This window comes from Phocoena sinus, chromosome 16 (assembly GCF_008692025.1).
Source record: "Phocoena sinus isolate mPhoSin1 chromosome 16, mPhoSin1.pri, whole genome shotgun sequence".
NCBI lineage: Eukaryota > Metazoa > Chordata > Mammalia > Artiodactyla > Phocoenidae > Phocoena > Phocoena sinus.
In genome coordinates this window covers 29381325-29408650 of record NC_045778.1, presented here as the reverse complement: position 1 = coordinate 29408650, position 27326 = coordinate 29381325, and the positions used below count along the sequence as shown (strand labels likewise).

The 27326-nt window shown below is 52.0% G+C and overlaps 1 protein-coding gene across 6 annotated transcripts in view; it reads left to right on the top strand.

The window, feature by feature from the left end:
* Positions 1 to 27326, top strand: part of DLG5 (discs large MAGUK scaffold protein 5) — a 121077-nt gene that overhangs the window by 39539 nt on the left and 54212 nt on the right. For all 6 annotated transcript variants that reach the window (XM_032608296.1, XM_032608297.1, XM_032608298.1 and 3 more), the window contains exons 2-5: positions 6682 to 6750; positions 19046 to 19208; positions 21010 to 21153; positions 21793 to 21976. In XM_032608296.1, coding sequence (XP_032464187.1) covers positions 6682 to 6750; positions 19046 to 19208; positions 21010 to 21153; positions 21793 to 21976 — 560 coding nt within the window. The remainder of the gene's footprint in view (positions 1 to 6681; positions 6751 to 19045; positions 19209 to 21009; positions 21154 to 21792; positions 21977 to 27326) is intronic.

Sequence of the window (27326 nt, the reverse complement as noted above, 5' to 3'; positions counted from 1 at the left end):
CTCCAGGGCACATGTGCCCACCGGGGGATGTCTGGCTGCAGGATTAATGGAAGCTTGGCTGCCTGTGCTGCTCTGTTTCCTGTCCCATCTCGGTGTGTCCTCTTTGCTGCTGTGCTTGCGTCATGAGCTCTCATGAGGGTAGCAGGGCAGTGACACTGCGGTCGGTCCCTCCTGCACTGCCATCTGTTTTGGGGGTGCCTGTCAGGTGTGGCTGTGTTCATTGACGATGAACATGTCCCCCTACATCATTGCATATTAGTAGGAGACTCTTGAAGTCTGTCCCAGTCTCCTCCCCCGCTTCTAGGGCATAAATGACGGCCGCCCAGCCTCCCTCACGTGGATCCCTACAGACCCTGCTTCGGGCCACCTCCTGGGCCTTCTAGGGCAGGTGACAACTGTCCCCCAGCCTGGCCAGGAGGCATCAGCCTCCCTGTGCATGTCAGGGGGAGGATGCTTTCCCACCCCGAGGCGGGCGTGTCAGCTGCTTGAAGCAGGACTTCCTTGATTGATGCGGCAGGCTTCGTGGCTGCTCCATTCCAGGGCCATGGAATTTCACCCCCTGCTTCCTGAAGTATGGGGGGCTTGTCAGCTTCCAGCTGTGGGTCTCAGTGTCCACAGTCTGGGGCCATGTTGTTAAAGGGGAGGAAGCTGAGGCCCTAGGGAGGGGCATGGCTGCACTGAACCGTGATTCTGTAAGAGGGCTTCCCAGCAGCCAAAGGAGCCACCCTCCCAGCACCTCCCGAGATCCTCAGAAGCCGGGGAGGTGAGCTCAGCAAATAGCACTTTTCACCCTCTTGCCTCCTTCTCGTGTCTGTGGCTCACGGAGTCGAGTGCCTCTGTACCCAGCACGGTCATGGGCGTTGGGGTGGGCAGGAGGTAGCAGCATGTGTCAGGGCCATAACGCCATGGCTCACCCCTCTTTCTTTCTTCCCACTTTTAGTCCCCAAGCCCCACTCAGCTCACAGTGTCTGTTGAGCGTCTCGGTGTGGGGAGGAGCACGGGGAGGGGGAAAGCCTATGCTGGGGGCTCCAGGTTGGGAGGCTCTGGGCAGGGGTGGCCCTGCTCTAATACTTCTCACTTGCACAGGTGGATGGGTTCTGCCTACGTCTCCTCCAGGCTGATCTGGCTTCTTGGTGCTTGTCCAAGTCCACCATCCTCCAGGGCCAGCTCCAGGCCCCTTCCTCCGTGAAGTCCCCCCGGACTGCTAGACCTTTAGAGCTGGGCAGCAGTGTTGTGTATAGGGTTCAGGAGCACAGGCTTTGGGCTAGACTGCCTGGGTTTGTATCCTGTTCGCCCCCTTAGTGGCTCTACCATGACCTTAAGCAAGTTACTTAATTTTTCTAACCCTTAGTTTCCTCCTCTGCACAACCGGCGTAATGACAACCTCAGGGTTGGTGTGGGAATTAACTGAGACAACATATGCAGAGTCTAGTACATCCTGACACTTAGTAGGGCTCAGTGCCTATTAGCTGCTGCTATTATTATTTCTGGTATTGTTGTTGTTAGTGCCACACGGTCTAGCAGTTTGTCATCGTGGACTATGCAGCCTCGTCACTCTGGTGGACAGCTTTCTGAAAGACAGCTTTCAATTTGGGTAACCAAAGGATTGAGGACGGCAGTGTTGGAAGGTCTGGTTTGACTGTAGGAGCAGCAGCTAACACTTTGAGCACTGGCCGTGTCAGGTGCTGTGGCAAGCCCTTTTCGTATTAACTCGGTTGATCCTCCGTGGGGTTAGTACTCCTATTGTCCCATTTTGCAGATAAGCATGTGGAGGCAGGGAGAGGCTGAGTGACTTACCCGAGGGTACACAGCTGCTAAGTGGCAGAGTTGAGAGTTGAACCCAGGCAGGCTGGCAACCTGTTAGTATTCTAGTCACTGCTGCCTCGATTTGCAGGCGAGGGCCGTGGGCTCAGAGAGGGGAAGGGACTTCCACAGAGTCTCACAGCAGGTCAGTAGCCTCCTGAGCCGCTGGCTTGTCTTCTTTATACGGCTCGCAGGGCTCAGCCACGTGCCAGGACCCCGATGGACACGTGTGGGTACTAGAGTGACTGGGCACCCTCAGCCGTCCGAGGGTGGTCAGCTCTGAGCTGGAGGATGGTTCCAGGGTGGGACAGGTGGCCTGGTGGTGACTGCTCGCCCCCCCTCCCCCACTGCCCAGGCAGCACCTCCCTGCTCAGTCTCTCACAGTCCCCAGGGAAGAGCGGCTTGCTTCTCCCTCCTTCCCCGGTGCTCGCGGGAGGTGCATGTCCTCCCAGCGTCCAGAGCTGTCTCAGGGCAGCGCCACGGGCTGGAGCACAGAGAGGACTCTGCGTGCTGGCTGGAGGCTGGAACAAGCCCCTTAAGCGTCGCGGTTTCATGGGGAGGAAGTGTGAGTCACTGGGGCCTTTACAAGCCCCAGGTGAATGGAGGAGTGTGTTAGGGGCCCCGCAGCCACGGGATGCGGCCTTGGAGGGCTGGGCGTTCTGTTATCGCTTGGGTGATTTTACTGGAAGTTCTTTGAAGTGGTCTCCATGACCCAGTGGGGCTGAGTCACCGAGTAAACACAATTAGCAGGGGGTGGCCTTTTGGGAACAACACAGACAATGCTTGTGGCCCAGGCCAGTCCCAGAGAGTCTGCCAGCTCTCTCCCAGGGCTTCTGCCACGACTTCCATGCACATGCCACCTGCTGGCTCGGGTCAGCCTTGGTATCTTGCTTTCAGTCCCTGCTGTGGGCTTGTTGGAAATGCAGAGTCTCAGGCCCCACCCTAATCTGCCTAGTCAGAACCTGCCCCTTGACCGGGGCCTCAGGTTATTGCTATGGTAGAGAACCCCCTGTATCATCACTCTGCTTCACATGGCCATGAAAACCTGGGCTCCTGCTCTGCTCTCTTTTTCTTTTTCTTTTTTTTTTTTTTTAAATATTTATTTATTTGGCTGTGCTGGGTCTTAGTTGCAGTGTGCGGGATCTTTTTGTTGAGGCATGCGGGACCTAGTTCCCTGACAGGGATCGAACCCGGGCCCCTTGCATCAGGAGTGTGGAGTCTTAACCACTGGACCACCAGGGAAGTCCCTCTGCCCTCATTTTCTGGAAACGTTTCCCAATCATATGACTTTCTCCGGGTCCTCTCTGGACCTCTGCACAGGCTTGTCTGAGTTTGTGGTGACGGTCCTGAGTGGCAGTGCCCTGCTGCCCTGTGGGGCTCGGGGGGAGGCAGTGGGAGCAGAGGAGGTCGGCCCTCGTTCACCCAGACCTCTGTGTGTGTGATGTGCGGGGTGCGCATTAGGGCCCGGGTCGGGGTGCAGGTGCCTTCAGGGGAGCTCCCACATGGTCAAGGGTGAGGGGCTGTGCGGGGCAGGAGAGCGTGCGCAGTGAGATGGGACCTCTGTCAGGCTCCAGATTGGATTGTGAAATCCCAGGGGTAGATGACGACCGTCCCACCTCTCAGAAGCCATCGCTTTGAAAGGATACTGCGTGACTTCGGAGGAAAGCGACTCCTTTTGCTTTTTCCCGACAGTCCTGACCACACAGGCTTTTTAAGACAACAATAGCTGCAGAGACAAAGCATAACCAAGACAGCGTCGTCTTCGGGGCTTTTTCCCCCCCGAATGACGTCTAAGGCCCTGGGAACATCGTAGAAACTGGGCCTTGTCCAATTTTAACCGTTCCCTGGCACCGCTTCCCCCCTCTGGCTCCCAGGAGCCCTGCCAGCTGACTCGGGGGAGGTGATGCCCAGAGATGCCGATAGAGATGTCACACCGCCCCCGGGTCAGGCCCAGAGCCCTGTCAGGATGTGGGGGACAGGGAAGGGGACCAGCGCGTGTCAGTTGGCCAGTTGACTCCTCCCAGCCAGGGGGGAGGTGGGAGGAGAGAGAGAAGGGTGTCTGCCAAGTTTAATTAACAGTGGAAACTTGCCAACGGGGGAGGAGAGAGATGATTTGAAGGGGAGGGGCGGTTTACTGGAAGATGGGGCGCTGCTGATGCCAGTAGCGAGAAAGAGGCGAGGCGTTGTGCAGGGAGCATCCGCCAGAGTGCTGGCTGTGGTGTCGCCAGCAGGGCTTGGCTGAGCTCACATCTCAGAGGTGTGAGTAGGACAGTGTATTTGTGCCCGCTTTCAAAAACAATCCACCGACACACCAGCCGGCTAGCCTTCCTTGCCCTCACATAACAACAATGAAAAATTATTAAGAAAACGGCTGTTGAGTTTAGAACATAGGCATTGTGTTACATTCTTGTGTTCTGGAGACACCGATGGATTGGCTGAATTGCACCTGACTTTACTTCATGGATCTTTATGCAGTGCTTAATGTTCATGGTACGGGAAGAGAGATGCTTTGAGAAGTCTGTGATGCTCATGGTTGAGACAAAAACGCAGAGATGTGGAAGGGGCAGCAAGATGAGTGGATTGAACTTAAATACAGGCGATATCTCACTGAACACTGCTTACTTAGTTTTTAGTAGGATCAAGGACCTTCAGGGCTGCACGGGGTTTTCTGGTTCCGTCTCCTTTCAGGTGACGTGCAGGTGCCACCTCTGATATCTCTGTCAGGTGTGCGTGGAGTGAATGCATATGTCGTGGGAGCCCCCCGCCACCCAGGTCTTCTCAGACCAAGGCAGCACTGACCGTTAGGCCCCCTTCCTGACCTGCACCCACCAGCTGTGTCAGGGCTGCTGCCGTAGGCCAGTCGAACAAGTTGCATCCCTTTGGACGGTCCTGCCCACTCCCCGAGCCTTCCTCTTCCATCCACGCCAGACACCCAGAGGTTCTTGGAAAATGTGATAATGAGGCCACTGGCCATTCCTGGCCACTGTCCCACTTCTTGCCATTACCGAAGTCCCTTTTTCTGGTTTTCTTTTTTCTCCTCTCACCTTTCATCTCTCTGCCTGTCTGGTGGGTACACCAGCTAGCTCCTCTGCATGCCGACTCTTATGCCAGGGCTGTGTGTTTCCCTCACCTCTGTGTGGTCTTCATCTTTCCCCCGACACCTTCCCCTTCCCTTCGGGGTCTCCCCTGTCCCCTGGTGCACTGCTCCCTCCCCCCGTCCATGAGTTTCCCTCCTCCTCTCCCTCTCCCCTGCTTACCCCATCTCTTTATCTCTTTTCTTTCTTTTTTTCCTTCTGAGGGTGTGCAGGTGTAGGGTAGCTAGTCAAGAGTTGACATCGGAGAGAACCCCTTAAATTTGACCCCGCATTTCTGGTCCTGGAGCCCAAGGTCTCATTAGTTCTCGGCTGCTTTCTGACACCAAAGCCCTAAGTCTCATTCAAAGGCTTTATTGCAAAAATCTCATCTCTGGCTCACTCACTCTGCCCAGTACACACACACCTTCATTGTACAGTTCTTTCGGTTCTAAGAGCAAAACATTGCCTTCTTCCCATTGTCTTGTTTTATTTGACCCACCATCTCTGCATGTTGTGCTTTTTCTGACTCCCATTCAGCCTCTGGGTTGGGGTTCGCCTGCCCTCTTAACTTTTGTGTCATCTGTAGTCTTGATAAGCAAAGCACAGCTTTGTTTCCATTAATCATGGAAAATGTAATCTCTGAAATGGGACAGGGGAAAGGACCTTGTGAGCCATCTGGTTGAACCCCTTCATGTTACAGACTGAGAAACAGAGATCCAGAAAACTGAGGCCACTGGCCAGCTACTCGCACGTGGACGAGAACTGCACTCAGAGCTGGGTTTCTTGACCCAGAGGTTTTTCCTGATGCCGGGCAGGAAACATCCTGGCTTTGAAGCTATTTGAATGCAAACCAAACTGGTGGTTGTGTGGCTGCCACCAGGAGTTAATAACAAGTGTCAACACCTCCCCCCCCAAAACAAAACAAAATGAAACATGGGGCTTCCCTGGTGGCGCAGTGGTTAAGAATCCTCCTGCCAATGCAGGGAACACGGGTTTGATCCCTGGTCCGGGAAGATCCCACATGCCACGGAGCAACAAAGCCCGCGCGCCATTACTACTGGAGCCCGCGTGCCTAGAGCCCGTGCTCTGCAACAAGAGAAGCCACCGCAATGAGAAGCCCACACACCATAACGAAGAGTAGCCCCCACTCGCTGCAACTAGAGAAAGCCTGCACACAGCAGTGAAGACCCAACACAGCCAAAAATAAATAAATAAATATGTAAAAACAAAAAACAAAACATGTTACTCCCTAGCTTTGGTGACAGTGTGATTGCTTATAATTCTATCAGTAACTTTTAATAAGGGAGCAGCCACTGACTAAATTATTAAGGACTGAGCTTGAATACAGTTAGAACCTAAGAGCAGAACAGCTAGGCACAAGGAACGAAGAGTTCACAGATGTTTAACTTAGGCTCTGTTACCCTCTATATGGAAGCCAGAATCACACTGATACAAATCTGTAGGAAATCCCCAGCCCCCTTGTTGCCCTGGGGCATGTTGCTCCCTTGCTGAGCCCTTCCCCAGATGTCCCAATAAGAAGCCAGCTGGCTGACTCCAAGCTCCCCTCTGCCCGTGCGTAGATCAGTCGGAGGGGGGGCCCGAAGGTGAGGCGGAAGCACCAAAGACTAGGCCCTGCTGACAGCACCTCCCCTGCCCAGCCTGTGGTTCTGATGTCTGGTACCCCAGGTGGTGCTGCTTCTCAGCCTGGCGCCGACTGAAGTCATGTGGTCTGACAGTGGTTTGGGGCATAAGATGAGAAATCCCTTTGGGGTTGGTAACAAATGGCCTCTCTTTCTGTCTCCAGGCTCCACCTACAGTGTCTTGTCCATCATGCCCTCAGACTCGGAGAGCAGCAGCTCCCTCAGCAGCGTGGGTGAGTACCACCTTCCTGGGCACCCCTCCTTCCTGGAGGACACCGGCCGGTCGGGGGTCTGGTTATGAGCTGGGGTGGCACTGGGTGCATGGGGTGGGAAAGTTGGCCCACACCTGTCAGATCATTCATGGAGTCATCTTCTGTTGGTTCCATTCACATTTCCTCTCATCAGCACGTCCTCTTAATGGAGGAGGGCAGAACGCTGTTCCTGGTGTTAGGAGGGAGGTGCATGACACAGAGGCACCTGTGTCACCATGTTTTCACTTTGTCAGGGCACAGCGCTTCTCAGAGAGCCCTTTGCCTCCGACCCCCAGGCCTCGTAGTACACAGTGACCACTATCCAAGAGACTGGCCCCTTTGGGGGCTGTTGTTTGTGAGCAGGACTGACCCACTGGGAGTGTTGTCTTGGGCACAGGAGTGGCCAGTCCATGCCGAATTCGGTGTGTCTCTGGATGTGGGTCCCAGGAGCCCATAGAGGGAGGCTGGCCCTGCTGTCACTTCACTGAAGACGTCCCAGAGGAAGGTTGTCATAGTCTCCCAGTCTTCCCGCGCCTCTGTGGCCCATCTTCTGTGTCACATGCCCTCTATTTAATGCCCTAGTGTAGCTCTGTGTCCTGGTTTGACCTTGATGGATGGGTACACCTTCAGTGGTGTGGTGAGTCCTGGAGTTTTTGAGTTGGAAGGGCTCACAGAGGTCATCTGGTCCAATTCTTTCTGTTTCCTCCAGTAGACAGATGGGGAAATGGACACTCAGAGAAGGTAAGTCTCGTGCCTGAGCTTCTAGAACCTGCCCAGGGCAGGCCTCTTATGTGTTAAGTTGACTCATACGGAACACCTCCAGGGGGCCAGAAGTGGGCTTGCGATATAGCGGTGAATAGGCAGACCTGGTCCCTGTGCTCATGGATCTTAGGGTCTCCTGGGGAGACAGTCAGATGAGTAGATACAGTAAGTGAGGTCAGAGTGGTGAGAGGGGTATCAGTAGGGGGCACTGTATTTGTTTTCTAGGGCTGCCCTAGCAAAGTGCCATAAACTGAGTGACTTACGCAATAGAGATTTATTCTCTCACAATTCTGGAGGCCAGAGTCTAAGATCATTGTGCCCTGAAGGCAACCAGGAATGGGTCTTTTCCAGGCCTCTTCTTCTGGTTGTGTGCCGGCAATCTCTGATGTTCCTTGGCTTGTAGATGCATCACCCCAGTCTCTGCCTTCATTTTCACATGGTGTTCTCTCTGTGTGTGTCTCCAAATTTCCTTTTTTAAACAGGACACCATTCACATTGGTTTAGGGGCCCGCCCTACTCCAGTATGACCTCATCTTAACTTGATCATCTCTAAAGACCGAATTTCCAAATAAGGTCACATTCACATTTACTGGGGATTAGGACTTCATCGTCTGTTTTGTGGGGCACAATTCAGCCCCTCACAGGTCCCCTCGTCCCGTCTAGGGTTCAGGGAGGACTCTGCTTGGGACCACAGTTCACTTTGTCCTGCCTGCTTGGGTTGGTGAGACACAGGGATTGAATGATGGGGCTGCTGGGATTTTGAACACGGGGCTGGCTTTCAGGAAGTGCATGGGCCGGGCAGGCAGTCAGGATGTGTGGAATGGTAATGTGGGGTTTTGTGAAATGGAGCTGGTTGAGCTCTGAGGGCACCTACCTGTCTTGGCCTCACCCTTTTCCAGCTCCATATTCCGCTTGGGAGCGAGGTACAATGATCTGATATCTGACAACTCATTCACATTGACCCTTCAAGGCTTAAAGTGTTACCTTTCCTAGGAGCATTTGCATTTTAAAAGGAGATTCTAGAGAAAGATAATTGTTTAAACCACAGCAAGTATTGGTAATGGTGGAACTTCAGGCCTGAGTAAGAAGGTATTTTTTTGTGCAGCTGGACCTTCATATACTTTGGAAGAGCATCGTGTCAGTGACCCACCCTTTGGCCCTTGGGATGGAGGGGTCACCAGTGTCCCCGGATACTTGTTGGCAGGCAGGCTGCGAGCAGAGCTCTACTGTACTTCACTGTCTGGGCCCCTATCTTGGATGCTCAAAGACCTGGTTGCATCCCTTCAGGTCAAAACCTCTCTAGTTCACCGGTAGCCAAGTTTTCCTTCTCTTGCTTTTCTGTGTAGAGTTGACGTTGACCTTGGGATGAGTAGCCCCATTTTTCTGCAGGCTGACTTGACTGTCCCCGTGGCTGTATTGGCCAGAAGGCCTTTGGCTGCAGCAGTAGGGAATACCTACTCATACTGCCTTAGACAGCAGAGGAATGTGTGATCTCACATGGTAACTGTGCTGAGGGTGGGCTGAGTACATCGGGTGTGGCTTTGCGGGCCTCTGTGTGGTGTCTTCCCTTGGGCTGATGGCAGGGGTCAGCCATCACATCTAGACCTGACAGTGTCCAGGGCTACAGTGTTCGTGGTGGGAGCCTCTAGCCACACGTGGCTATTTAAATTCCAGTGAATTAACGTGAAATAAAATTTAAATCACTAGTTTCAGTAGTTACACTAGCCACATTTCAAGTGTTCTGTAGCAGGGGTCCCCAACACTCAGGCCACGGACCCGTACCAGTCCGCGGCCTGTTAGGAACCGGGCCACACAGCAGGAAGTGAACAGTGGGCAAGTGAAGCTTCATCTGTATTTACAGCTACTCCCCATTGCTTGCATTACCGCCTGAGCTGCGTCTTCTGTCAGATCAGCGGTGGCATTAGATTCTCATAGGAGCGCGAACCCTACTGTGAACTGCGCACCTGCGGGATCTAGGTTGTGCGCTCCTTATGAGAATCTAATGCCTGATGATCTGAGATGGAGCTGAGGCGGTGATGCTAGTGCTGGGGAGCGGCTGCAAATACAGATTATCGTTAGCAGAGAGGTTTGACTGCACAGAGGCCATAATAAATCAATTGCTTGCAGACTCATATCAAAACCCTAGGGCTTCCCTGGTGGCGCAGTGGTTGAGAGGCCGCCTGCCGATGCAGGGGACGCGGGTTCGTGCCCCGGTCCGGGAAGATCCCACATGCCGTGGAGCGGCTGGACCCGTGAGCCATGACAGCTGAGCCTGCGCGTCCGGAGCCTGTGCTCTGTAGCGGGAGAGGCCACAACGGTGAGAGGCCCGCGTATCGCAAAAAAAATAAATAAATAAAAATAAAAAAATAAAACCCTATCAGTGGGTCTTCCCTGGTGGCGCAGTGGTTAAGAATCCGCCTGCCAGTGCAGGGTACAGGGGTTCGAGCCCTGGTCCGGGAAGATCCCATATGCCACGGAGCAACTAAGTCCGTGTGCCACAACTACCTAGTCTGTGCAACACAACTACTGAAACCTGCGCACCTAGAACCCATGCTCCGCAACAAGAGAAGCCACTGCAGTGAGAAGCCCGCACACCACAACGAAGAGTAGCCCCCGCTCGCCGCAACTAGAGAAAGCCCACGCACAGCAACAAACACCCAACACAGCCATAAATAAATAAAACAAAACAAAACCAAAAAACCTCTCAGTGAGTGGCAAGTGAAAACAGGTTCAGGGCTCCCACTAATTCTGCATTATGGTGAGTTGTGTAATTACTTCATTATGTATTACAGTGTAATAATAATAGAAATAAAGTACACAATAAATGTAATGAGCTTGAATCATCCCCGAAACCATCTCCCGCCCCCTGCCGCCGCCGGTCCGTGGAAAAATTGTCCTCCCCTAGGCCGGTCCCTGGTGCCAAAAAGGTTGGGGACCACGGTTCTGTAGCACCTGTGGCTAGTGGCTACCATATTGGACCGATCAGATAAAAGAACATCTCCATCATCACAAATGATCCAGAGGATGAAGGAGGCTGTCTCCTCTCGTGTCTCCTGATGAGCAAAGAAGCCTTCCCCAGCAGGTCCTCAGCACAGTCCCTGTCACTTGTCTGTGCCCAAACCATGGCTCATGCAGTGCGGTCCCTGGACCAGCAGCACCCAGGTACTTGATAGAAATGTAGGATTCCAGGCTCCAGAAGCTCTGAGGATGGGGCTCAGCATCCATTTTAACAGCCTTCCTGGTGGGAGATGAGTTGACCTAACCTAGTCCCCGGCAAAAGCACGGGAATGTCTGTGGCTGGCTTGGTCCAGCCCCTTGGAGTGGAATGAATGGAGGGTCATCCATGGCCCACTGCAGCACCTCCTGGAGGAATCCCTCCTGGCTCAGCCTCACCTAGTCACGGGCAGAACACTTCTTTTCCTGGCCATCTCGGGCACACCCCCCGACCGAGGGGCTGGTGAGTCAGATGGAGACCGGCTGTTTCTGTTTGTTAGGTCTTTCTCCATGAACCTAAGGAAAGGCAAGGTCTTATAATAAAAACATCACCTCCACTTTCCCACTTACGTCTCCCTGACCAAGAACGTTTGGGCAAAGAACAGCAAGTTATATTTAGCATAAGAGAAAATTGGTAGGTGGAGCCTTGGGTATGGTATTTTCTCTGCAACAGCTGGTACCTGGTTGCCCCTCCCCTCTTCCCAGCTGGCATTAGGTCCTCAGGTGGTCCGCCCATTTCACCTCTTCAGCCTGACCCTCCTAACAACAGACCAACAGCCTTAAAGCTTGCTGTGTCTTTCCAGGCAATTTTCATCAGCCAAGCACTTGTGGCGGCTTTGAGGCTTCCCCCCACCCCGTGTGGCCTGTTATTTGAGTAACCTGCCTGTGGGTAGGCCCCATGGATCTGCCCAGGGGATGCACACTCATTCAGGCAGTCGATGTTTTTTTCTTCCCCCGTTCATCCTGATCTAATTGCTCAGGTACCTTTTTTTTTTTTCTCAACTTGGATAACTGGGGAAGTTTTAAGAAGAGGAGACATTCTTGGGCAGCATTTATAAAATGAGCCTTAAATTTCATGCAGATTGAAGTAACAGGAGAGCTTTCTCATTAAGGAGAGAGATCTGGTTTTGTTAGCAGAAGGATCTGGAGGGCTTCCTTCCTATCCCAGCAAAGATTCCTTGAAAGTACAGCTTCTAGTTGATAGAGGATGGTGGGGTGAATGAGCATGGAGGCAAGGCTGCACCCTGACCCCTTGTCCTCTGACCCTTCCTTCTCTGATCCTTTTGGATCCGGGGCCTGTTTTCTCTCAGTGCATCAGATGGACGGGAGCACCTTGTCATCTTGGAGCCCGTGCTCGGCACTCATAGAGATCACAGGGGGGCCTGGCTCCAGGCCTTACAGGCTAACCAGGTGTCTTAGTCTGTCCAGGCTGCTATCACAGAACACCACAGATTTGGCAGTTCAGAAACAACACACATTGATTTCTCACAGTTCTGGAAGCTTGGAATTCCAAGATCAAGGCAGCGTCGGTGTCTTGGGGGGCCCGCTTCCTGGTTCATAGATGGTGCCTTCCCGTTGTAACGTCACATGGCAGGAGGGGGAAGAGCTCTCTAGGGTCCCTGTTAGAAGGCCACTGATCCCATTCACGTGGGCTCCACCTTCATGACCTGATCACCTCCCAGAGGCCCCACCTCCTAATTCCACACGGGGTGGGGGGGTAGGACCTCAACATAGGAATTTGGTGGGGTACACCAACATTCAGACCAGAGCACCAGAGAGAGAAGCGACTGGCCGTTTTGCCTTTTGTAAAACAAGGAGACAGAGGGGAAGGAGCAGCTCTTTCTAACGAGGGGCGTCACAGGAAGCTTCAGGGAGGAGGTGGCCCTCGAGTGGGGTCTTCCAGGAATGGCGCTCTGGATGTAGGAGCAGCCTGGAAGCAACAGGCCATCGTCACCTGTCTTGGTTTGGGTTTCGGCAAACTGACCCTGAGTCAAGGATTCGAGAGCAAGTAGCTTATCTGGAAGGAGATCTGGGAGCTGGGCAAGGCTGCAGCTGCTGCGCTGGAGTCTAACCTCCTTCCAGTCCAAGTCCAGGAGGAGCCCCGCTGCAGTCCTGTGCTGACCAAGTAGGGCATCCCCTGGGCATCAATGGGCGATGCTTTCAAATGTAGTGGGTATTGGACAGCCGAGAAAACAAGGGATTGGTAAGCCACTCTGGCCAGACAGTGCGACTTTGGTCCAGACCAGAGGTTCTCAAACTTTATCAGGCATCAGACTCACCTGGAGGGGAGCGCTGGCTTCTCCCCCAGGGTTCCTGATCCGGTAGGTCTGGGTGGGGCCTCACCTGTGCATTTCTAACAAGGTCTCCAGTGAAGCTAAGGTGCTTTTGGAAGCACTGCTTCAGGACGTGGGATTGTGTCTCTCCCCGACGGCTCTGGCTCTTCTGGGCTGGAGGTGAGGATGGCTTGGTTTTGCTTGCTGTGGCCTGTGATGACCATGGTCTGCTGTTTTGCTTCTCTCCTGACAGCCAGGGCCTGGAGGAGGCCAGGAAGTTTACCTGGGCGTCCCTGCTCCACCCACCTGACCACTTTGGGCCAGTGCCCATTTTCTCCTTGGCCTCTGGTACCACGGGCCCACAGGGCTCTGAAGCAGAGCTGTGACCTCTCTAGCTGTAAATAAGACTTGGTGGGGGAGTGGCCTTCAGGGTCAGCTGGAGTGTGGTGTGACAAGGGGGCTAAGGACAAAGGGCCTTACAGCCAAGACTACCGAGCTGCCGGGCTCTGGCTGAGCCTCAGTGGTCTACAGAGAAGGCTGCACTTGCATCGGCCAGGGTGTCCGGGAGGAGGAGCCAGGACTCGTGATGGCGAAGGGGCTCTGCTCCCCTTGGCTGCAGTGTTCTTACACCAAGGCCCGGAGGAGTGAGAGCTCTGTCCAAACTCCAGGGCCTGTGCCGGCTCTCCTGGCATCTTCCAGCACTCGTTTTGGGGCCATTTTAGTCCAGTCCAAATCCCTTAACCCCGGAATCCCATCCTGAATATAAAAATGAATAAAAGAAACTCTTTCTTTTCTTAAGTTTTCCTTTTTATTAACTAATTAATTAATTAGTTTATTTATTTATGGCTGTGCTGCATGGCTTGTGGGATTTCAGTTCCCCGACCAGGGATTGAACCCAGGCCACAGCAGTGAAAGTGCTGAATCCTAACCACTAGACCGCCAGGGAACTCCCCTGCCTTCTTTTCAAGTGGGTTCCAGATTTGGGAAGGGGAAGGAGTGAAGTGGGGGGAGAGTGGACAGTTTTGCATTTGAGTCCCAAAGAACAACTGCACAGAGATAGAATTTGAGGCTTCTGTGGACAGCTCACTTGACGTTAGTTTTGATTTTGCTTGTTCTTGAAAAGGTTTACTGTAAACACAGTGGCTGGTCGGGGGTGACAAGCCACACCTCTTCGTTGGTTGCGCCTGTCCTGGGTCACTTCAGTTTAGGGCACCACAGTGTTGTTGTTTTTTATTTTTTTTAACTTCAGATTTTTTTAAAAGTCATGTTCCGTGAGGTACGATTTACGTACAGTAACATTTATCCTTTTTGGTGTATAGTTTGATGAGTTTTGATGAGCACATTGGTTATTTAACCACTTCCACAATTAAGGTATAGAACAAATCCTCCACCCTGAAGAATTCCCTTCTGTGACTTTGTAGTCAGCCTTTCTTCCCTCTACCCCCAGGCCCTGGCAACCATGGATCTCTCTTCTGCGTCTGTAGTTTTGCCTTTTCCCAAATGTCGTGTAAATGGAAACATATGGCGTGTGGCCTTTTGAGTCTGGTTTCTTGCACTCAGCACAGTGCATTCGCGAGTCCCTGTTCCCCTTGCCCTCGTGTGTACCAGTAGTTTGTATGATAGTGCTTTTTTGTTGCTGAGAAGTATTCCGTTATATGAATATAACACTGTCGTTTATCCATTCGACAGCTGCTATAAACAGTTGTGTGCTAGCTTTTGTGTGAATGTAAATTTTCATTTCTTTTGTGTAAATATCCAGGAGTGGGATTACTGGGTAGTATGGTAAGTGCATGTTTAACTTTATAAAAGACTGTCAAAGTGTTTTCTGCAGTGGCTATATGATTTCACATTCCCACCAGCAGTGTTTGAGAATTCCAGTTTCTCTGCATCCTTGCCGGCATTTGGTGTTGTCACTTTTTTTTTACTTTAGGTCTTCTGGTAGTGATAAAGGGACTTGGCAGTTGTCTTCAAATACTTGCATGTCTGTTGTTTAGAAGAAGAATTACAGTTGTACCTTGTGGCCTTTGTTTTTTTTTTTTTGGTTTTTTTTTTGGGCTGCGTCGGGTCTTCGTTGCTGCGCTCGGGCTTTCTCTAGTTGCAGGCTTTCTCTAGTTGCAGTGAGCGGGGGCTACTCTTCGTTGCAGTGTGTGGGCTTCTCATTGCGGTGGCTTCTCATTGTGGAGCACGGGCTCTAGGCACGTGGGCTTCACTAGTTGCAGCACATGGGCTCAGTAGTTGTGGCTCGCAGGTTCAGTAGTTGTGGTGCACGGGCTTAGTTGCTTTGCGGCCTGTGGGATGTTCTGGGATCAGGGATTGAACCTGTGTCCCCTGCTTCGGCAGGCGGATTCTCAACCGCTGCACCACCAGGCAAGTCCCTACCTCATGGTCTTGGGTGGGTAGGTAGATCTAGGGTCAGTGGGAGAAATACAGATTTTAACTCAGTACGTAGAATAATTATCTGGGGAGAGATTAGATGGGCTTTGCTGTGAAGTAGTGAGCTCCCTCCCTGTGCAGGAGTTCAGACGATCTTCGTAGCTATTTAGGGGATTCTGGCAACCATTTTCTTAAAAGGACTGCATCATCTTCAAAATGTTTTTCAACCCTGCGAGGCAAGTGAAACTTTATGTTTAATTGAATGGATATGGAGAGGGTTTTCTGCAACACTTGCTGTTGTTTTGGAACTTCCTGGCTTAGCACATCTTGGGATTTTTCTTGAGGGCCACCTGCGGCCCTCCTCTGCCCTCCGCCCTCCACCCTCCTTATTGTGAAAGGACAGGGGTATCCAGGCAGCAGTTTCCCTAAGTCAACCTGCTCTGTGATGGATTCACAGGCCTGGACGGCCTCACTTTTTGTGTGTTTCATGTATGCTCAAGCCTTTGGGGCAGGGGAAGGGAAACAGGAGGCCACTCCTGTCGGGAGGCCGTGCAGGGTAGTGGACGAGGCCCTGGGTCTGGAGGTGAAGCTGGATTTGCGTGGGTATCCTCCGGTTTCCCAGCTGTGCAGTTTTGCTAGACGTCAGTTTCTCACTCGGTGATCACAGCACGTATCTGGGAGGGTACTGTGGGTCTTAATGAAGTGAGAACCCAGGTGCGTTTAGCACAGAACCCAGCGCGTAGGCTGTGCTCAGCAAATGACAGCGCTCACGTCCCTGTGTGTGTGATCGGCTGCCCCCAGGTCCAACCAGCTGCAGAGCCAGTGGCCTCGTCCTGCTGGAGACAGACAGGAGGCGGTGGCTGTATGTCGTGACAGGTCTGATGACCCCTACTTCTGTCCTGCTGCTGCTTCTCTCTCCAGCCTCCGCAAAAGCCAAGGGCTACATCTTTCTGTTGCTTCATTTTTAAAATGGGGTGGAAATTCTTTATCTCCCTGGAGGCAGATTGCTGGGCCTGGTGGTGCTTTTCAGTTCTGAAATTGAGATCTGATGTTTCTCTGATACTTACTGAACTTGACCACAGGTCAAGTCATTCTCAAAGCATGGTCTGGTGTCCCTGAGGTCCTTTCATGGAGCCAGTGAGGTCAGAACTGTTTTCATAACGATCCTGAGATGACACTTGCTTTTTGCACTCTCGTCCTCACACAGACTCCGCTGTAGAGTGGAGTTTCTTACAGGTTCCATCCACGGTGTGTGATGTTGGACGGATGTGAGACTCTGGCTGTCTTTATTAGGCCCGATGTCAAACAGCATTACGCAGATGCAAAGCCATGCCATTCTTTTCGCTGTGTTTTTTGTTTTGCGGTAGAGAGTGCAGTTAATTTTTCATGAAAAGCCTTAATGTGAATATGTAACGGGTTTGGTTATTTTAAAATTAGTAAATATTTTAAAATACCTTTTTAGTTTTAATTTCTAATCTGCTAGATATTGTTAGATATAACCCCTATAAGCAAAAGCTCTTTGGAGTCCTCAGTCATTTTTAAGAGTGTATAGAGGCCCTAAAATCAAACCATTTGAGAACTTTTAGGTTGAGGCCTCGGGCACTGGGGTCAGGCAGAAGGCACTCCATACGCCATGCTGTCATTTACTGGCTTGGTGACCTGGACCCATTATTTAAGCTTGATAAGGTTTTCTTTGCTGATCTGTAAAATGGGAATAGCAGCAGTATCTTCCTTAAGGGGATGGAATGGGATAATGTATGAAAAGCATCTCATAAACCGCCAGGCATGGAGTGAGTGCCACTCATGGTTGTCTTTGGGAGGCCGCAAGGCACAGCAGCAGAGAGCACGTGCTCCGAATCCGGGTGCCTGGGCTCTCGTCCAGGGCACCACTTGCTGTCTGCGGAAGTTTAAGTTGATTCCTTAAGCTTGCTGCGCCTCAGTATTCTCACCTGTAAAATGGAGATGATAATATTCTTACCACCTCTGGGATCGTTGGGAAGGTTAAATTAATGCCTGGGGCATCTGTGTTGTGTGCTGTTGTGTGGTTGGTTATGACTGTTTACATTGAAATCCTTCTTTTCCGGGTGCTTGTTGGGTCTGTTCATGCCACTGTCTTGGGTTTGTCAGTCCTCCAGAGATCACGTCCCCCCCGCCCGGCCCCCCCAGGGGCTGGTTAGATGCCGAGTTTTAGTTGTAGGCCTCTCCAGAAGGGGGTGTCAGGCACGTGTCCAGAGGAAGCCCCACATGTCAGACAGCCGGGTAAGTTAGTGCAAATCAGATGGCCTTCGTAGAACTAGAGCGCATAGAAGTGCCTTCATTTGCCAAAGAGGAAGACGTTACACAGCCGCACAGAGCTGTAACCAGCCTGTTTTCCAAAACTCCTGGGGGGGGCAGGGGTAAGGATCCAGGGTCTTTGGGGAAAGGCGAGGGAAGGCTTCTCAGGCTGTGGACTAGAACCCATGGAGGGAGGGAGATGCTCGGGGGAAATGGTGATCCTGGGCCTCAGCTTAAAGAACATTTTGGCCGCAGAGGTCTGGCCTGAGCACAAGAATCCTGGTTGTTACGGAGGTGCTGGCTTTAAAATAACGTGTTTCGAGGGGTACTGGATTCAGTGGTCGGCATACCGACATTGGATAACACTGAGCTGGGAGCTCGAGTCTCCTGCCTCAGACCATGGTCTAGCTTGTCACCCACAGTGTCGAAATCTCCATCCTCCCTGCCACTCCTGGAAGATGCAAGGCCACATCTGAGTGCCTGTCTTGGGGGACACTCGGTTTGCACAAGAAAATCAGCCAACAGCGGTCTGCTGGGGGGCAGCGGTCAGGATGACACAGAGTCAGAAGACATTCGTCTTGCCTTTTACACGTTACAGGGCTACTGGGGAGACAGATACTGTGTCCCTGGGGTGAGTCCGCCTCTGGATCACATCCATAAACTGGGATGACTTCTGTGGGTTACTCTGACCCCACTGAGGATCTCTGAGGGTTAGAGGGCTCAGGGGAACACATGGACGGAGTTAACAATAAAAGCACCATGGATTTGTCTCTTTTTCTGGGACATTTGAGTGAGGTGCATACTTCCTAGAAGCAGATTGGGATCTCGTCAGAGGTGCTGGTGGTGGCCACTGTTCCTTGGTAATAGCATAAGGCATGCGATTCCCTTCAGGACATGTCTAGTCCTAGGGACAAATGACAAGGGCCTGGTGTGGGCTGGGCAGTCAGAGGTCCTGGGACTTACCTGCACCCCATCCCACTTACCTTGGCCGTGGGCGGCTCTCCCTGTAGCTCCTCCAAGCTGCACACCTGGGCTGGTTGAGCAGGTGCTTTAGGCAGTCGGGCGGCTTGGAAGAGGGAACTGTGTGGAGTGTCCAGCCCTGATCAGGGGAAGACGGGACACAGCCCTTGGGCCCAGCTTTGGAGCTGGCTCCCTCTGTCCTCTGCCAGCTTCTCTGGGAAGCTATAACTGTGTCTTCCTCTTCAGGCCGTGCCTTCCACCTTGCTCAGGCTGGCCTCTCTGTGCCCAGGGGTGGGTGACAGCTGGTGTTAGCAGAGCAGGCAAGGATGCAAAGATCAGGGCCAAAACAGTTCCATCCTGGAGGTGCCAAAGCTAGGTTGGAGGGAGAGAGCGGGACCTCACTCAGGGTCCTCAGCCAGGGCCCAGGTAGTGGATGCTGGAGCCAGACCGCCTGGGCTCTGGTCCCAGCTGTGCCTCTTACACTCTGACTTGGCGGTGTCCTCTGGGAAAGGGGGATGTAACAGGACCCACCTGGTAGGGTGGTCGTGAGGAGCGAATGCAAGCTGAGAGCCCAGAACAGCGCCTGGCTGCTGGTGGGAGCCGTGTGAACACGAGTTCTCTTTGTCACCTTCCTCCTGCAGGCACCACCGGGAAGGCGCCGTCCCCACCGCCGCTGCTCACTGACCGGCAAGTGAATGAGAAGGTGGAGAACCTCTCCATTCAGCTGCGGCTGATGACCCGGGAGAGGAATGAGCTGCGGAAGCGCCTGGCCTTCGCCACCCATGGGACCACCTTCGACAAGAGGTGGCGACCGTGCCCCTCCCCCGCCGGCCCGATGGACAGGGTCACCACCCCCTGCCCCAAGGCATACCCTTAGCTCCTGAGAGCCCTGCTGCCTGCCCGAGTGTCCTTCCCGCCACCCACCCGTGTAGGCCTGGATGTGGGGAGCGGGGCGGAGGCTTGTTATGCTTCCTCCAGTTCAAAATCGGAGTCTATGGCCTGAATCACACAGCTTGGGGATTGAGAAGTGTGCGTGGGTGTGTCCATCCTACACTTGGCTCCCGGCACTGGTGTGCTCTTGTTTGCATGTGTGTGCGCGCGCGCGTGTGTGTGTACCGGCCTCACCGCCTTTCTACTGGCCTTGCCGATGGTCATTTGGTGGGTGGTCTGGGTAGCAGCTGGAGGCTCCTGGTCCCACTTTGGTGCCTCCTCCCTGGTTGGTTGGATGGCCCTGACCTTGTCACCATCCCTTTCCCAGGCCTCTCTGCCTTCCAGCCCTGGAGACAATATGCTTCTCTCTCTGTCCCCTGTTTGCTGCTGTGTGCAGCCCCTGCCCTAATAGAGATAGTCAGTCACCCTGTTGCTGAGCCTTTGACTGCTCTGTCCATGGGCAAGGGCACTGCTGTCTCCTGGATACCCCGGCCTACTTCATTGTTGAGTGGATCTTTATGTGGTTTGTAAACATGTTAGTTGTTTCCTGCCACGTGTGTGTTTTAGAAAGGGTTGGTCCCACCTGGCTTTTTTGTTATTTTGAAGAAAACCTTTGACCACTTCTTTTGTTGGGATTGAGAGGTAGATACCAGGGAAGGGTTGTGGAGGTGCTGGCAGGGGTTCCGAGGGGAGCAGCAGCAGGGCTGGTTTAAGCTTTCCTTCAGGAGCATCGGGGGTGTGCGCCTCATCCTGGGGAGGATTTTTCTGGGGTGATGTCGGGGCTCAAAGCCTGCTCCTAGAGGTCGCTTTTATGAGGATGTGTCTCTCAGACAGCTCGAGGGCAGGGCAAGTGAAGACGGTGTGCAAGTGTGTGTCGTCCACATCTGCTTTCATGCCACCGAGGCAGAGTAGTGGCTGCACAGAGATTGGCCCTTTACAGGGAAAGGTTTCTGATGCCTGCTCTAGGGCAGGGGTTCCCAGGCTTGAGCTCGCACCAGGGTCACCTGCAGGGCTTGTTAGAGCACAGATGGCTGGCCATTCCGCCCTCCCTCCTGAGCGTCCGATTTCGGAGGTTGGGGGCTGGCCTGAGAATTTGCATTTCTAACAAGTTTCCATGTGACTACAGTGCTTGCAGGTCTGGGGACTCCTGGTCCTGGCCACTTTTCTCAATCTTGGCTGCACGTCGGAATCCCTTGGGGAGCTGAAAAATCCCCATGTCTGAGTCCTACCCTCAGGGATGCTGACGTAATTGGTCTGGGCCTTGTCTATTCGTTATGTACCCAAGATTGAGAATCATCGCTCTAAGGAGAGGAGGAGCTTCATCCCAGGGACTGCTGAGCCCCCTGTGCGTGCAGGCCTGGCGTGTGGCCTCCGGGGGGCTCCCAGAGCACAGGAGCACCTTGCCAGCTCTCCCGGCCCATGCAGGGAGTTCAGCAATCAAGGCCCTCCGTCCTGGGGATTCGGATTCTGTTGGTCTGGCTGCGGCCAGGACACCTGGGCTTAGCAGGCACTTGGGGGGCGGCAGAGGGGGCATTGGTGTTGGTGGTATGCAGGAGACCAGTGTTCGGGAACTGCTGGGCTGGAGTGACCTAGGACGTGGCTTCCCAGGGAAAGACATTCTTGTCATTGTGATCCCGGGGCCAGTGTTCACTGGGCTGTTTGCCATCTGGGCCAGGCCCTACCACAGGCTGAATCCGGACTACGAGAGGCTGAAGATCCAGTGTGTGCGGGCCATGTCAGACCTGCAGAGCCTGCAGAACCAGCACACCAACGCCCTGAAGAGGTGTGAGGAGGTGGCCAAGGAGACCGACTTCTACCAGTGAGTGGGGCCTGCCTGGCCAGGGTTCCCAGCGTGCAGGGAACCGCTGCCTCTTGCCAGTCTTCAGTTCTGGACCTGGAGCCTGGGGTTATGGTCCCATCCTGCCTCTGCCACATAGCAAGCGGTGGGCCTTAAGCACGTGCGTTTGTGGCTTTGGGCCTCAGTTTTCCATACCATCCATTGCCAGCTTCAGAAGCACGGTTGGTAGGAAAGTGGTCGAATGTGCGAGACAGTAGGCCAGGCAGATCACTGTGGACCTCTGGGTCCCTGCTGGGGCTCTACTGCCACAGGAGAGGCAGATGGGGCATGTTCCCCTTTGGTCTCCTGGTGCCCCTCTGAGGGCATTTGCCTGGCCACCTGCTGACATTTGCCAGGCCTCAGCACTTGGAGGTGCCAGGTCAATGCCAGGTAGGGGCTTATCTCCTTTCCTTGGCCTTCACATGTGTGCCACTGTGGTGTCAGGCTCTTAAAAAATTAGTTTGGGTCTTTCTGGCATGTGGCTGACAGCAGGCTTTGGCCTGCCTCTGCACGCTGCTGACCTGTCTGGTGTGTTGGGGGTACTAGGACCTGGAGGGGGTGCTGGTGCCTCGGGTGGGAGTTGGAGGCTGGCTGGGCTCACTGTGCCGTGTGGGATTTCAGCACGCTCCACAGCCGGCTCCTGAGCGACCAGACCCAGCTGAAGGATGATGTGGACATGCTGAGGCGGGAGAACGGACAGCTGCTACGGGAACGTAACCTGCTCCAGCAGTCATGGGAGGACATGAAGCGGCTCCACGAGGAGGACCAGAAGGAGATCGGTGACCTCCGGGCCCAGCAGCAGCAGGTAGAACCGGGCTGGGCGGTGGGGGGGTGGACCAGACCCAGGTCAGGCATTCACCCACTCATCATTCATTTACCAACCCCCCCCCCAACACACACACCTACCATCTCATCTACCCACCCGCCCACCCACCTACCCACGCACCTACTTACCTACCTACCGTCTACCTGCCTACCACCCGCCATCCATCCATGTATCTCTCCCCTTATCCACCTACTCATCTGCCACCCATCCATTCCCCCACCCACTGTCCATCTACCTGCTGACCCACGCACACCCATCTTATCCACCACTGTGTGTCCATGTGATTACTTAGCAAGTATTTTTGGTGTCAGCCTCTTGTGAGGCATCGGGCCATCTGTGAGCAAACACTCAACCCTTGTTTTCCTGGACTCTGCAATCCAAGGGGGGATACAGATGTTAATCAAATAACCACACACATTTTGTATTGTTATGAATATCGCAAGGGCTACCAAGGAGGAGGTTCTATGTGGTATGTATGCTGTGTCACAGGAATTCGACTTAGTCTGGGAGCTTTGGGCATCTGTAGCTTCTTTCCTTTGTATGGATTGTGTGAGATTACAGATGGAAAGAAACTTGCAAATGTTAAAATTCTGTGCAAGTACAAGATGGTAACAGTTACCATCGTTATTCTGGGGTGAGAGTATGTCCTGCTGCCCTTGCTGCTCTCTGCGTTCGAAGTTAGTTTCTTCACTTTGCTCAGCTCTTGTTTCACGTTGACAGCAGTGCATGAGGAGCAGGCCAGTCAGAACACCGCTTCCTGCGAATGATGTAGGCCAGTGCCTCTTCTCGTAGCTTATGGTCTGGAACTGCCTGGGCTGCCCAGGGACGTGGCAGGGACTGATGATGCTCTGTGTCCATAGATGGTTGGACGTTTGGGGTTGGAAGACAGTCCCAGGCAGAGGCAGAGTGTCCTGCTAGCATTGCAGCATGGGTCCGATTAAGCAGAGCCCCTTCCCCATCAGAAACATTTACGGTTCCCCAGTTAAAGCAGGACCATTGGGGCTTGATTGACACAAAGCCAGTATATAACAATCTGAACTCATCTGGTAATTTAGCGTGACGTTGCCTTTGTTGCTTTTGTTTTCATTTACAGTTAACATTTTTTAAATTGTGAGATTATTGCAAACTTACAGAAGAGTTGCAAATACAGTACAAAGAATTTTTCTCCTGTATCACTCAAGAATAAGTTGCCAACCTGGTGCCCCATCACCCCTGAACATTGTGTACTTCTTGCAAACAGGGATATTCTCCTGTATAACAGTGACAGTGACACATCAGGAATTAACGTTGATATGTACTACTGTCTAATCGTCAGACCCGGGTCAAGTTTTGCCAGTTGTCTCAATAATGTCTTTAATAGGAAAAGGATCCCATTCAGAATAACGCACTGCATTTAGTTGTCCAGTCTCTTTGGTCTCCTTCAGTCTGGAAAGTTCCTCAGGCTGTGACCTGCATGACCTTGATGTTTTGGAAGATTACAGGCTAGTTATTTTCTAGGTTGTCCCTCAACCTGGATTTGTTGGATCCCCATGGTTGGGTGAGTTTTTGCATCTTAGGCAGGAATGTCACAGAAGTGATGCTGCCTTTTTCTCATTGCATCCCGTTGATTGAGACTTGGCTGGATACGACTTATTACTAATGATGTTGATCATTTGACTAAGGTGGTGTCTCTAGCCGCCTTCTCCAGTGTAGTGATACTTGTTTTCCCTTTATACACCCCCATACATACACACACACTCATGGTTTCCTGTTTTACACTGTGGCCATGGGGAGCCCCTTCAAGCTTGCTTGTCTGTCTTTTTGACATGTCCCCTCATTTTTTGAGCACTTTCTTGATTTCTGGCATAAGAAGATGTTCCAGGTTCATTTTCTAACTTCCCTGCCCTAGTCCTGGAAATCAAACATTTCTCCTAGGAGTCCTCATTCCTTTTAGTGGAAAATGGTATTTAGAAGCATGATCTGAGTCCTGGGTCTAGTTGATGTGCTCATTGCTCCTGGGTGTAATCGCTCCAGGCCCTCTCAGTGGACAGAATAAGGAATATCTGAGTACACTGCCACCGCTCCCCAGCCCCCCGCCACCACACACACTCACTCATACCTGTTTCCATGTGTCTCTCTCCCTCTTCCTAATATATTTATACCTTCAATATGTAATCTGTGTATTGGAAGCCATGAGTTCACACTGACATTTCCAGTTCCAGTCCAGTACTACAATATAACAGGGTTCATTCTTGTTTTCTTCCTTTCCATTTTTGTAACTGCATTTCCTAGTAGTGAGAAACCTGGTTCTGATTATTCTTAATCTCTTTACTTGGTCGGTCTCCCGGGAGTACCTGCCTGACTTTCCCTCTGCCGCCTCCCTCCCACGCCATCCCCACTTCTGACCCGTTGTGGGATCCCCATGCGCCTATGCAGGGCCCCTCCTCATCCCATGCAGGCTCCAGTGGCCACTCTGGGGCACCCCTTGCCCAATGGAGCCTCCTGCCCTACTCTGCCTTACCAAATGGCTGTAAGGTTAAATAGTTCAAAACGGGGAAGGGCAGCCCTTTCTTCATGTTTTTATACTACTTTTGAAATTGCAAAATTAATATGCGTTTTGTGAAGATGGGAGTAGAATAGGACATGCTCTCACTCCGTCTTGCGAGAACACCAGAATCACAACTCACTGCTGAACAGTCATCGACAGGAAGACACTGGAAATCACCAAAAAAGATAGCCCACATCCAAAGACAAAGGAGAAGCCACAATGAGACCGTAGGAGGGGTGCAGTCACAATAAAATCAAATCCTGTAACTGCTGGGTGGGTGACTCACAAACTGGAGAACACTTATAGCACAGAAGTCCACCCACTGGAGTGAAGGTTCTGAGCCCCACATCAGGCTTCCGAACCTGGGGGTATGGCAATGGGAGGAGGAATTCCTAGAGAATCAGACTTTGAAGGCTAGCGGGATTTGATTGCAGGAGTTAGATAGGACTGGGGAAAACAGAGACTCTGCTCTCGGAGGTCACACACAAAGTAGTGTGTGCATCGGGACCCAGGGGAAGGAGCAGTGACCCCAGGGGAGACTGAACCAGACCTACCTGCTAGTGTTGGAGGGTCTCCTGCAGAGGCGGTGGGGGTGGGGGATGGCTCTGTCTCACCATGAGGACAAGGACACTGGCAGCAGAACTTCTGGGAAGTTTTCCTTGGCCTGAGCCCTCCCAGAGTCCGCCATTAACCCCACCAGAGAGCCCAGGTAGGCGCCAGTGTTGGGTCGCCTCAGGCCAAACAACCAACAGGGAGGGAACCCAGCCCCACCCATCAGCAGTCAAGGAGATTAAAGTTTTACTGAGCTCTGTCCACTAGAGCCACACCCAGCTCTACCCACCACCAGTCCCTCCCATCAAGCCTCTTAGAAAGCCTCATCCACCAGAGGGAAGACAGCAGAAGCCAAGAGGAGCTACAATCCTGCAGCCCGTGGAACACAAATCACATTCACAGAAAGACAGACAAGATGAAAAGGCAGAGGGCTATGTACCAGATGAAGGAACAAGATAAAACCCCAGAAAAACAACAAATGAAGTGGAGATAGGCAACCTTCCAGAAAAACAATTCAGAATAATGCTAGTGAAGATGATCCAGGACCTCGGAAAAAGAATGGAGGCAAAGATCAAGAAGATGCAAGAAATGTTTAGCAGGGCTTCCCTGGTGGTGCAGTGGTTGAGAGTCCACCTGCTGATGCAGGGGACACGGGTTCGTGCCCCGGTCCGGGAAGATCCCACGTGCCACGGAGCGGCTGGGCCCATGAGCCATGGCCGCTGAGCCTGCGCGTCCGGAGCCTGTGCTCCGCAACGGGACAGGCCACAGAGGTGAGAGGCCCGTGTACCGCAAAAAAAAAAAAAAAAAGAAAAAAGAAAAAAGAAATGTTTAACAAAGACCTAGAAGAATTAAAGAACAAACAAACAGAGATGAACAGTACAATAACTGAAATGAAAACTACACTAGGAGGAATCAATAGCAGAATAACTGAGGCAGAAGAACATATAAGTGACCTGGAAGACAGAATGGTGGAATTCACTGTTGCGAAACAGAATAAAGAAAAAAGAATGAAGAGAAATGAAGACAGCCTAAGAGACGTCTGGGACAACATTAATTGCACCAACATTCGCATTATAGGGGTCCCAGCAGGAGAAGAGAGAGAGAAAGGACCCGAGAAAATATTTGAAGAGATTATAGTCGAAAACTTCCCTAACATGGGAAAGGAAATTGCCACCCAAGTCTAGGAAGCACAGAGAGTCCCATACAGGATAAACCCAAGGAGAAACACGCCGAGACACATAGTAATCAAATTGGCAAAAGTTAAAGACAAAAATTATTGAAAGCAGCAAGGGAGAAACGGTAAACAACATACAAGGGAACTCCTATAAGGTTAACAGCTGATTTCTCAGCAGAAACTGTACAAGCCAGAAGGGAGTGGCACCATATACTTAAAGTGATGAAAGGGAAGAACCTACAACCAAGATTACTCTACCTGGCAAGGATCTCATTCAGATTCGATGGAGAAATCAAAAGCTTTACAGACAAGCAAAAGCTAAGAGAATTCAGCACCACCAGACCAGTTCTACAACAAATGCTGAAGGAACTTCTCTAAGTGGGAAACACAAGAGAAGAAAAGGACCTACAAAAACAAACCCAAAACAATTAAGAAAATGGTCATAGGAACATAACATGTCAATAATTACCTTAAACGTGAATGGATTAAATGCTCCCACCAAAAGACATAGGCTCACAGAATGGATACAAAAACAAGACCCATATATATGCTGTCTACAAGAGACCCACTTCAGACCTAGGGACACATACAGACTGAAAGTGAGGGGCTGGAAAAAGATATTCCATGCAAATGGAAACCAGAAGAAAGCTGAAGTAGCAATACTCATATCAGATAAAATAGACTTTAAAATAAAGACTGTTACAAGAGACAAGGAAGGACACTACAATAATGATCAAGGGATCAATCCAAGAAGAAGATGTAACAATTAGAAGTATATATGCACCCAACATAGGAGCACCTCAATACATAAGGCAAGAGCTAACAGCTATAAAAGAGGAAATCGACAGTAACACAGTACTAGTGGGGGACTTTAACACCTCACTTACATCAATGGACAGATCATCCAAACAGAAAATTAATAAGGAAACACAAGCTTTAAATGACACAATAGACCAGATAGATTTAATTGATATTTATAGGATATTCCATCCAAAAACAGCAGATTACACTTTCTTCTCAAGTGCCCAGGGAACATTCTCCAGGATAGATCACATCTTGGGTCACAAATCAAGCCT